This window comes from Chinchilla lanigera, unplaced genomic scaffold (assembly GCF_000276665.1).
Source record: "Chinchilla lanigera isolate Chin_1 unplaced genomic scaffold, ChiLan1.0 scaffold00078, whole genome shotgun sequence".
In the NCBI taxonomy this organism is placed as follows: Eukaryota; Metazoa; Chordata; class Mammalia; order Rodentia; family Chinchillidae; genus Chinchilla; species Chinchilla lanigera.
The window spans coordinates 3,781,477-3,793,995 of record NW_004955479.1 but is presented as its reverse complement, the minus strand read 5'-3'; the positions used below and the strand labels follow the sequence as shown (position 1 = coordinate 3,793,995).

The 12,519-nt window shown below is 37.9% G+C and overlaps 1 protein-coding gene across 1 annotated transcript in view; it reads left to right on the top strand.

Annotated features, from left to right (window-relative positions):
• Positions 1 to 12,519, top strand: part of Aass (aminoadipate-semialdehyde synthase) — a gene marked incomplete at its 5' end in the record, with an annotated part of 59,833 nt that overhangs the window by 11,840 nt on the left and 35,474 nt on the right. Inside the window, 5 exon segments of the mRNA XM_013503294.1 lie at positions 665 to 743; positions 865 to 992; positions 3,954 to 4,102; positions 6,358 to 6,480; positions 6,871 to 6,982. Of these exon segments, the coding sequence (XP_013358748.1) occupies positions 665 to 743; positions 865 to 992; positions 3,954 to 4,102; positions 6,358 to 6,480; positions 6,871 to 6,982 (591 nt within the window).

Genomic DNA, 12,519 nt, shown 5'->3' with positions numbered 1-12,519 from the left:
CCTACTTCCCTTCCATCTTTCCATTCATTTTGAAGTGTAAAGCTGTGTTCTTAGGGTGATCTGTTTTTTCTTCTTCACTGTGATGTGCAGAAGTTGGAAGTGAGTCCAAGATACACGTTTCAAGAGTTCCTGGGCTTTTGCCAGTGAGATATTAGGGAGATTAATTCAAGACTGGAATTAATACTTCTTCCTGGGGTGCTTTTGAGAATGCTTTTGTAATCTCCCAGATACATTTTAAATTGAAAAATAGATGTTTAAGGAAAATATTTTTCAAATAGGACATCTCTGTATTATATTGTGAGGTGGGCATTTGAATTTTTTCTTGTAGGAAACAATTTTTTCATTTGAAATTATTTCTGCAATGGATCAAAAAAGTAGATAGAAACATATCCACATTTCTGAGTAATTTCTTGTTGCTTTTCTTATTATTTAAGTAATGAATAGAAGTCAAAGCTGCTTCTAATGCGTGCTTTCAGATTGGAATCAAAGCCAGCTTGCAGACCCTGTAAAGGAAATCATCTGTACTTCTGGACTGCAGTCCTGGCCACAGGATAGAGGAAATGGAATTGTATAATTGTGGAAAAAATAATTGCAGTTTTTACAGGAGAATGTGTTGGCTCTTTTTCTATTGATTTTTAGATTTTTACTCCTACATTATTTACAGGGAGCCCAAGAAGTCTTTAACCAACTACCCTGTGAATATGTGGAACCCCATGAATTAAAAGAAGTTTCCAAAACTGGAGGTAAAATGTGGAAAAGATAGTATCTTTTGCAGTTTTGAGCAGTCTTTGTATGCTAGTATCGTATCACTATAATTCTTTATCATTTGTCAACCAATTTACTAATTTTCTTTTTCTCTTCAAGACCTCAGAAAAGTGTATGGGACAGTGTTAAGTCGCCATCATCATCTTGTCAGGAAAACAGATGGTGTGTATGATCCTGTAGAGTACGACAAATATCCAGAGCGCTACACTAGTCGTTTTAATTCTGATGTGAGTATCATATTAAGGTTTTGAGTTGGTTACTTATGATATACTATAGTTAAGCCATTTTCAGAGAGAAACTGTGAATACATACTTTGGTTTTAAGCTACTTATACTGACTTGTCTTGACTTGGGTCTTAGGAGTTTTTTTCTGGTATTTGTAGTGGCCTTTGTTAGGGTTGTTGGTGTTTTGTGGGAATACTGTTTTCTTCACTGTTTCTGTTTTTGTTCTGCTGGTACCCAGTTGCTCTAACCTTTTCCCATAGACTACTGTTTTCTGTACATTCCTGGACTAATTAGCACTATTGGCAAAGCTCACATATGTGAGGTTTGATCTTCACATATATTTATTCATTCTATAGCCACAAATTGCTGTCCTACTTCGGCCACTCTATTAATTGGCTTTTCATTACAATAAAAAATACAAGAAACAGACTATAAAGAAAAGAAAAGAGGTTTGTGTGTCTCAGTCTTGGAGCTACAAGTCCAGACAGCAAGGCTCAGTTCCTAGTGAGGGTCCTTCATGGCTGCATCATGTCATGGTGGGAGTGCCTGGGTGTCTCTGTGCCTGCGGTCCCTGGCCCTCTCCTTATGAAGTCACCAGGGTGTGATCATGGGGGCTCCACTCTGAAGATTATGTCTAATCTAATGACTTCCCATAGGCTCCACCTTTAGACACCATAGCTAAATTTAATTTATACCCTCTAAGTACTATTAATATAAGACTTCCGGAGTTAAACTTCTGCAGGAGCTCAGATATTTAAACCATAGCATTCTTTCCCTTACCCCACTCCCATTCAGCCTGGGAGTACTCTGTCCCCAGTAATCATGAAGTCTTAACTCAGCTAGCTTAACTCAAAAGTCCAAAGTCTCACCTGAAACTTAAGGCAAACTCCTCCAGCTGGGAGCCCCTATACAATTAAAAACAAGGTACACACTTCCAAGGTAATCATGGCCAGACCTGCAAAGGGTGAGCATTCTGTTCTCAAAGGAGGAAACAGGGAAGTAAAATGGAGTAATTAATTAGCCTAAAGCAAGACCAAAACCCAGCAGGGCAGAGGTTAAATCCTAAAGCTCCAAATCTACCACCTTGTGCACATGGGACAAAGGCTGGACCCTCTCAAGAGTTCGGGCAGCTCCAGCCCTGTGGCTCTGTTGTTCTCTGTGGCCACTTCTGTGGGCTGCACACTGATGCTTGCAGCTTTCCATGGCTTCCGTGGCATGCTGCCTGCAGCTTTCCCCAGTGGGTGTCGCTGTACCTGTCTGGACTTCCCCTTGGTGTTCAGTCCACAGCTGTACTAGACATCCGCCCATCAGGGCTCCTGCAGGGCTTCAACTGTGCAGGAAACTTTTGCCTGGCTTCTCAGGCTTTAGCTTGAAATCTAGATAGAAGCTATCACGACCCAGTAATGATCCACTTAAAAATATTGTATGCTTTTTCTAGCCTGCTCTTCCGAATTCCTCCAGCCTTTGCCATTCAGCCAGTTCCAGTACTATGTAAACATTTTCAGGTACAATTATAGTGGCAATCCATATGACCAATACCGCTTTTTTTATTGCCCAAATTTGCATCGTTACCCCGTTTGCATTACTACAAAATACACACGGTAACTGACTTTGTAGAAAAAAAATATTTTCCTCATAATTTTGTATGTTTAAATTCACGGTGGAGTAGTCCCCATGACTTTAGTTCTAGTAAAGCCTGCATATAGCAGTAGAAGATGGAGAGCAGAAGAGAACAGGGTCCTGATATCTCCTGGAAGCAGACACCCTCAGGGACCTGAAAACTTCCCACTAGGCCTCGCCTTTTAATGTTTCCACCAGTTCCAACTAATGTCACAAGCAGGGACTCAAGCCTTCCACACGTGGGCGTTGTGTGGGGGGTAGGGAGGAGTCAACATGCAAACCACAGCAGCGGCCATCTTGAAACACATGTCATTGACTACAGCGGCAGGGTGAGATTGAATCGTTGCATAGGCACAGACCTATTCTCATTGCACACAAAAAAGAGCTGCTTACAATACGAGTCCTTCTAATGGGAATATAGAATTATTAGAATACAGAATATAGAATTATTATTAGAATATTATTAGAATGCGGAATTATAGAATATAGAATTATTATTATTATAGCATTTTCTAAAAAATATAATTTATTTGTATGGCTGTGGCCATTAGTTATACAACAGTCCATCTCAAAATAAACCAAAAACTAAAAAAATTAAACATAAGAAAAATGCATGCATTACTGTGAAAAGGAATACTTTAGGTAATTTTAAATGTGTTTGAACAGTAGCACTTTTAGACTCAGATATGAAATTTAGCTAGTACAGTATGTTATAGAGAAGAACTTTTACCTGTAGTTTGAGAATACTTGAGACACTTCAGGAATAGAAATTATGAAATTAATTTTAAGCTGAAAAATTTTGAATCTAGTAATTTCCATTCCTTCTCATCCCCAGTCACAGAAGTATTGATGATTAGATGCATTTGAAAACTTATAATGACCTAATTACCATGTATGCATGCATATAACATATTTTTCCATAGAGCATACAGATGTTATCTGATTTAATCTTCACAGCACTCTTTTGAGGAATGGAATATGCATTATCCCCCTCTGGCAAGTAAGAAAAACAGCCCAGAAAAACTGAGGTAACATGATTTAGATCACATACTCCTGGTATTTGAGCTGGAAGAGTATCAATTCTAGGAAACCTGATTCTCTTTCTTTTCTTTTTCTTTGCTGTGCCTTATATTATAGAACAATAGTGTTAGTGTATTTGTTATGTTTATGTATTTCTCTGTTATGGGATACTTCCATACTGGTGAGAAAGATGGCCATTGAGCTGGACAGTAGAAACGTGTTAGAAATAAGAATAATTGTTGCCTATGGATTTTATGGATAGCTTTCAGTGCGCAGTGAAATAGGGTGCCTCTCATTCTGATGAATGTGTAACTTGCTTTACAGATTGCACCTTACACAACCTGTTTAATTAATGGAATCTACTGGGAACAAAATACCCCTCGCCTACTAACGCGCCAGGATGCTCAAAGTCTCCTGGCTCCAGTCAAGTCCTCAGTTGCTGCTGTTGAAGGCTGTCCTGAGTTACCACACAAGTAAGGGCTTTACTTTAGCAATGCACGCTGTCAGGGGATCATGGAGTATAATGCCTCTGTGTATCAGAGAGCTTGATTGCTAATGATGGTCTGACTCAACTACTGGGCAGCCTTTAATATAGTTAACTTGAAATCCTCTTCTGATTTCTGAGACGTCATATGGAGTTCCAAAGCAACCTCCACAGAGAAGTCTTTTCTTGCTTCCCCATTCCCATTTCTCTCTAGTTTGTTACAGTGTTTTTTCCCAGTTCATGATTATTTATTTTCCTCTGTTTATGATTCTTCTCTCTTATTAGAACTTAATATCCTTAGAGTCCCTGTTTGTCTTAGCCATGAGCAGCTGGTATATTCACCAATATAAAATAGACATTCAAGTAATTACTATGCCGAATGAATTACTCTGTAATTATTCATGGCATGCTTTGTCTGCATGGCACTCTGCTAAGCTAAAGAGTAGAGGTATGTTTGCTGCTCTCAGGCATGTAGCTGACATTAGGCTTATGCCAAGGGAATTCTGGGAACAGTGGTAGCACAGGAGTTTAGACAAAGTGGAGGCACTTGTAACTAAACATGAAGATTTTGCCCCTCGGTGGATGCAAAGCTGACAGAGATAACCAGGACTCAAAAGGGTGAAGAAAGGTTTATTTCTTGCAGCAAGTAAGAAGAGCACTGGGATGATTCCTAAAGCAATGTCCCTCTGAGCAAAGAAACATGAGGGCTTTCATTGGGGAAAACACTCATATTCATACAGGAAAAGCTCGGTATCTCATATACAGGAGTGCGTAGTTCAAAGTCATGCCTCTTCATATATCTCATGTTCAAAATACTGTGAATGGGAATGCCTCTGTGTAGAAAATTTGGTATTATAATGAGCGAAGTTTAATCTAGTCACCTAAAAAGCATGGGTCTATGTGTGACTTGGTGATTTGGGCTGGTTCCTTCAAACTGTCTCTGGAGGGACATATCTAAAACAAGTAAACCACTTTGAGGGCACGTTAACAGTCATTTAAAGGGGCAGCTCCCTCCCCCAAAAAACATAGGTGATTGTCCTCTTTCCTTTTTTTTTGGTGTTGGGAATTGAACTCAGGACCTCATGCTTGCCAGGCAGGCTCTTATGCCACTGAGTTACATCCCCAGCCCTTGATTGTCCTCAAAAATATCTGACTGGTGGCTGGCGCACTGGTCTCAGCAAAGGGTTAAAAGAGAGGAGTGAGGAGAGTGAGGATTGGAAGTGATGGGAATGGCGAGGGGTAGGTATGAAATCACCGGTACAGTTGAATCCACCCAGTGGGACAGTCTCGCCCTAGTGTACTTTTATGTAGGTATGCGATAATCAGAGATTGTGCAAGAAAATTGTGACCAGTCCAAAGGGTTTCCAATGCTGGACTGCGACTTTTATCCATAAGGCTAGATATTTCCATGTAAGCATGTATAAAATTATGTAGTATACTTGTCTCTTTGTATCCATGAGAGGTCATTTTTAGGACCCCTGGTGGATATCAATATTTCCATATGCTCAAGTCATACATGAAAGTGTTATATGTGCACATAACCTGTGCAGTCCTCCTGTATGCTTTAAATCATAACTAGGTTATTTATAATACCTTGTACAATGAGAATATTACATAGACAGTTGTTAAGCTGTATTGTTTAGGTAATCATGACAAGGAAAAAGGTTTGTATACTCAGTGCAGGTGCAATTTAAAAATATTTTTCGTGACTCAATTGAAGCCACAAATGCAGAACCCAGGATAGGGGGGTCCACTGCCCCAGGCAGGGGGAAGTAGTATAATTGACGCTTTGTATGGTATTTGGAGATGGGTAACTGGGTTAACTTTTTTTTTTTTTTCAGTGCTGAGGATCAAAGCAAGAGCCTCACACGTTAAGTGAATATTCCAACTCTGAGCTACACTCCCTGGCCCAGAGTAACTAACAATTTGCTGTCAATGACTTCTTAGGGAAAGGATTTTCTACTTCTGTTTCTTTTCTTCCCTTCCCCTTTCCTGCCTCCTTCCATTCCTTTCTATTACTTTCTTTTTTCTTGCGGACTCTAAAACTCATACTGGGAGAATTCTAAGCATCTCAGAAAAACCTGGTGTTCTGAAGATGAACTGTAGGGAAGAAAGCCCAGGAGCTTGGCAAGTACTTGGCATCCACATTGAAAATGTTCTGAGCACTGTTCGTTTTTCTTTGCTGTTATTCTTGTTGAGAGTTTCACAATTCACTGTCTCATCTAAGCATTGATGTTATTTCAGACTGGTGGCAATCTGTGACATTTCAGCTGACACAGGAGGATCCATAGATTTTATGACTGAGTGTACTACAATAGAACATCCTTTCTGCATGTATGATGCAGACCAGCATATTATTCATGACAGGTGAGTTTGTTAAACCTGTTAGGTGCTGGTAAATGAATAATAATAATTCTGTTCCTTAACCTTGAGAAATTCGTGAAAAGTACTCACTATTTCACTTCTTTATGAAAGTATACAAATGTGGAGAGATGCAATCAAACATTAAAAATTTTGTTAGGGAGATCTCATGCAAATTTGAATGCATGAATACATATATTTGTATATAATTGGGAGATGAGTTACCAAAGAAGGAAAAGGTTTTGTTTGAAAAGTTTTGTTTATATTCTTATACAGTGTACCTTTGTACAAAATTACAAATAACAATACAGCAAATATAGCAGAGTAGACAGAAGGAAAAGACAGAGCTTAGAGTACCTTTGTGTACGTCTGACTAAAGCACATTACTTCTCCTAGTGTTGAAGGCTCTGGGATTCTGATGTGTTCCATTGACAATTTGCCAGCACAGCTTCCAATTGAAGCTACAGAATACTTTGGAGATATGCTGTATCCTTATGTCGAAGAAATGGTAAGCAGACTGGTAACACCAGCAACAGCTCTGTGGCTTTAAATAGAATTATGGAGTGATCTTTGAATGTTCTGGTCTTTTGTATGTAAGAAATCTGTTGTAAAATGATACACCAGCCCTTCTCCAAAGTATCTGCTGATACGCTTTTACTCTACAAAGTCTGCTTACTTGTCTTATGGGAAATGGGAATATATTAGTGCCCCTGTACCTCATGGGAAATATGAATATATTACTGCCCCCATGCTTAATTGCAAGTGCATCTATTTCTTAGTGTATAGATTTTCTTAGGAATGTTCATGCATGAGTTAAGCCTTGCTTTGTTTTCAAATTTCTTGCTAAGTAAATTCATGTGGGAGCATTCTTCCTGTCCTCTGATGAGCAGATTTGAAAAATCAGAAATATAGAAAATTTTTGAGATGTTAGCAACATTTTTAGCAACTATTGCTTAAACATTTTTAGCAACTTTTGCTTAGTTGAATAGCCTTTTTTTGTATGTTGAGATTATGTATTTTTCTCCTGTGATCAGTAATTACCTACTGAAATATCATGTTATCTAAATTCAGTTTTCTTCACCAAAATTTTTTTTCTTACGTTAGTGTTGATCTCAGATTCATAACCATCCTGCTTTGTTTCTGTTTCTGATGGCTGTCCGGCAGTGATTCCAGAGTTATGAATAGCAGTTTCTGTCTTTTTTCTCTTATCTTCACTCGGATTCTGTCACACTAATGATCCTCAGCAGATCAAGAAAAAAATGACACTTTGTGTTTGTCTCCTTCGAATAGCTCATGGTTAAAAAGAAATCACAGGAAACTGTAGAAAATATTTTTAATTGGAAGAAAATTTAAAACACAGCCTATCAAAATTTGTGGTGCACGGATACAGGAGTAGTATTTTCTTTCAAATAGTTTTCCAGTTTGACTCATTGTTTCCCTTTTGGAATATGCCAGCAAAAAGCTGCAACGGGCTTTAGAAAATGCAGGCAGCAGGCACTGCCATAGTTTGGTGCAGTAGTGCATCTAGCAGGTGCCGCAGTGTTCAGAGCTCTTGATGTATTGCCATTTCAGGTATTCACGAGAACCTTGTCAAGTAGTTAGCATTGTTAAGCCCGTTTTAGAGATTAAGAAAGAGAAGCAAAGGCTGGGAAAGGTGCTGATAGGGAGCTGTGTGCTGCAGTGGGTCTCAAGTTGGTGCTGAGGGATTAAAGTAGCAGAGAAGGGTACAAATGCCAGGCTCCCTGGAGGCATGAGATTGCACTCAGGCCCTGGGCAGGAACTCAGTTCCTTTCGAGCCTCAGATGTTACATCTGTAAAATGAGGTGGTTGTATAATTATGATCCTGATGAGATCTATTTTGAGTATTCTATAATTATAGATGTCTAAGTCCCTGACAGTATATGTGTAGAAAAATAAGTAATTGTAAATTGCTCAGATGTTTACCATTGTTGCTGCCTTTCATTCATTTCCTTTTGGTATTATTTCCCTACAGAAGGAGTTTAGTACTTCCCATGTTACAGACTTGCCGGTGACAGATTATTTAGTTGTCTTTTATATGATGTCCTTGATATTCTCTATTCTGCTAATATGCCCTTCCTGTATTTTTTCAGAGTTTTTAGTTCTAGAATTGCCATTTGGCCTTCCTCCCCCCTTCCTTTCTTCCTTTCCATTTTTCTTCCTGCCTTCCTTCCCTTGCTCCTTCCTTTTTTTATTGGTAGTATTCTCTTCCCTTCTTGAGAATTTCTGTCTTTCCATTTATTATCAGTTTATTTTTAAAAATCACAACAAGCATAGTTATAACAGTCACTTACAATCTTTATAGTCATTCTCCTTAACCGCAGGGTATATACTCTAATGGAGGGTGGATATATGAAACTGTCTATTGTACTAAACCCTATATTTAGATTTGGGTTTTACTATACCTACATGCCTATGATTAAGTTTAGTTTATAAACTAGGCACAGGAAAAGACTAACAATTATAATAATAATGTAGAAAATTTATAACTATAGTAAAAGTAATCTGAATGTTGTCCTCTCAAAATATCTTATTGGAACACCTTCATGTGCTGATATGACATGACAAATTACATGACCAAATACTGGGTGTGGTGGCACTAATCTGTAATCTCAGCACTCTGGGAGGCTGAGGCAGGAGGATTGCAAGTTTGAGCTCATTTTGGGCAATTTAAGCAAAGCTTAATCTCAAAAAAAGCAAAGCTTTTTTAGCAAAGCTCTATCTCAAAAAAAAAAAAAAGGACTGGAGATGTAGCTAGTGAGAAAGCTCTGAGTTCAATCCCCAGTACCATGAAAACAAATAAACAAACCACCCACCTGTTAAAATGAAATAAGGTGAGTGATGTAGATATTGCATAACAATCAGGCTCTTGTGTAAGAGTCACTAGAACACGTGCACTGCAGTATTACCACAGTTGGTCTGATAGCTTCTGAGTGACTTTTGTGGAGGTTGAATATGCAATGTGAATATCCTGAACAAAGAAATGGTTCCCATCCCAGGAGTGGTGGAGTGGGACAGTGCAAAATTCTGTCATGCTGCTCAGAATGGCATGCAATTTAAAACTTACACATTGCTTATTTCAGACATTTCCATTTAATATTTTTCAACTGCGGCTGACTGTAGGTAACTGAAACTGTGAAAAGTGAACCTGTGGAGAAGAGGTATTCCTGTATCTTTCTAAATTCTGGGTCAACTTGGAATTTAATTTTGTTGACTGTGTCTTCCTTTGAGAATGGGCCAGACTTTCTGAGTTTTCATACATTTAGCAATTTGGGATTGCATTGTGGATGATGTGAAGGTTATGCTGTGAAGATCCGGTGTTTTAATTGCCCTGAAAAGTGATATTTCCTTTTTTAGCAAGCAGTTAACTTGGTTACCTTCAAATTTACAATTCTACCTCCTCTCTATAGGGAGAGCACTCAAGAAAAGTTGTTGTTCTTGTTGTTTTTTAAATCTTTACTTCAGCTGCTTGTACTCTGGTCTGTACACACTAAATTTGGGCATTATCCAGAGACTCTGGGCAACGTTTACACAAAAGTTGGACCTTCTTTTTTCTGAATCTACTCTTTTTGGCATTCTCCTCTCATCCTCTAGATGATGAGCCTGCTCTAGGCCCATCGTTTATTTTTTTCGGGAGAAAATCAGTGCATTTTTACATTTTTACCTTCTCACACCGTATTACTTGTCCTCAACGCAAACCCAGAAGAATGTGAAACTCACCTAATGCTGGGTGCTCCCTCCCTGCTCCAGCTTTCCTCCCCAGAACGCTTGCTGTTCATTCTCAGAGGCCTGCCTGTGGCTCATGATTGCCTGTACTTTGCCCACAGTATATTGTCACCTGTAGGCTGTATGTAAGACATGTTTTCTATTAAGAACTTAGTCTTCTGTATTTAAAAAGGAAAGAATTCCCTGGTTCTAAGTGGATTCAATGAAGTTGGCTCCAGTAGAGTTTTGGAGGAGCTAGAAGAGCTATTGGCGAATCCCTGGAAGTAAGCTTCCTTTCACATTGCTGAGCTCAGGCAATTCAGCATAACTCTGACCTTATGAGGCCAGGTTATGGTAAATACTATACACTGGTTTGTCTTGTGGGAGCATTTGCCTGTTAATTCTTGAAATGTCTTTTTGTTTAATTGCTCTAACATTATTTTTCATTCAAAGAAGTTATTAGAAGGCAATTTAAACTCACACTTCATCATGTTACAGACTTTCAACTGTAAGTTTATTTCTTTTGGAGCTAGAACACATTTTTTCATTCCAGTTTGTCCTTAATAAAAATTATCACTCACTCAGCACAGTTTATCTCATATGGATGGAATGTGAAAAAACAAGTCAGTGAGTTTACACTACAGTGGTATTGAGAATTAGTTCATGTGACTCTAATGTGTAAGTGCATTCATACTGTTTTTATTAAAGATCAGAATATGAGAAAAATTTTTTGTGTTATGTAAAATGTAAAAGTAAAATACAAGATTATCAGAGCTAAGTGATGCATGAGAATGTGGTATGTGACTTGTCATGGAGAGGCTCAGCATTGTCCAAAAGCAGAACGATGTTAGCTTCCCAAAAATTCCTTCCCTTGACTCCCAAATCTTTCCCCATCTTCTTCCTAAAAATATCCACTATGCTGATGTCTAACTGTGGATTAGTTCTGTTGTCTTTTGAGAGCTATATAGATAGAATCATGCAATATATATGTTACTGGGTCTAAAATCTTTCATTCAGCATTATCCTTATCATATTAATTGTTTACTTCAGGTGCCATTTATTTTCATCACTGTAGTATTCCATTGTATGACAACAAGGTTTATTTATCTATTCTTCTTCTGATAGACAACTGGGATTGTTCCTTACCTGTGGCTATTACAAATAATTCTACTGTGAGTAGTTAAACCTGTCTTTTGGAATACACATGTGTGCATTTCTTTTGTTGAGTTAATGCTTAATATGGAATTTCTGATTTATAGTCCATAGTCAGTTTTGGTTTTTTTTTGGTACTGGGAATCGAACTCAGGACCTTGTGCTTGCTAGGCAGGCACTTGTGCCGCTGAGCTACACCCCTAGCCCTATAGTGAGTTTTATTAGGCACTGCCACAGTGCTTTCCAAAGTATTTAAACCAATCCCATCAGCAGTGTGTGAGTCCCAGGTGTCCATATCCTCAACAATATATTGCATTGTTAATTGTTTAATTTAGATGTATCTCAAGGTGGTTGTTATAGGTATTTCCCTAGTGACTGACAGCATAAAGCAAGTTTTCTTATATTTACTAGTCATTTAAGAATCTCTTTTGTGTAACACCTTTTCAGATCTTTTGCTCATTTTCTAGTGGCTGTTTTGATTCTCTTCTGAGATGGGGTCTTGCTATGTTCCTCACATTAGCTTTGAACTCATGATCTTCCTTTGGCCTCTTGAGTACTTGGGATTACAGGTGTGAACAACTATATACCTGGGCTGGCTTCTTTATTTATTTTTCTTTGTGATGTGTAACAATTTGTAATAATATCCTTTGAGTTGTATGTGTTGTAACTATCTTTTTCTTCTATTTGACTCGGATTAATTTCACTCTTTTTGTTTCTTCCTTTCTTGTACTAGTAAGGAAGTTTTTAGAAGTGAAGCATCTTTTTGTCATTCTTAATCTTAAAAGGTGAGAATTTTCCATATTTCAATAAATTTGAAATTTACTGTGAGGTTTCCAAAAAAGTTCTTTTTCATATCAGGGGGCTTTAAGATTTGTATTACTATAAATAGATGCTGCATTTTTGTCAAATGCATTTTCTGTACTTATCAGAATTTTTTTCTTTGCTCTGCTTTATGACTTTTGTTAATTTTTTTTCAAATCAAATGATCCCAGTATCCTTGGAATAATCCCAACTTGGTTGTAATGTATTGATATTTTTTATGATTTAATTCAGGTTTCTAATTAATATACTAAGATCTGTTTGCCATTTTGACCATTGGTAGACACTTGAGTTTGTTTTTTCTTTGAAGCTATTACTTACTAATCATTCTACTGGGAATATATATATATA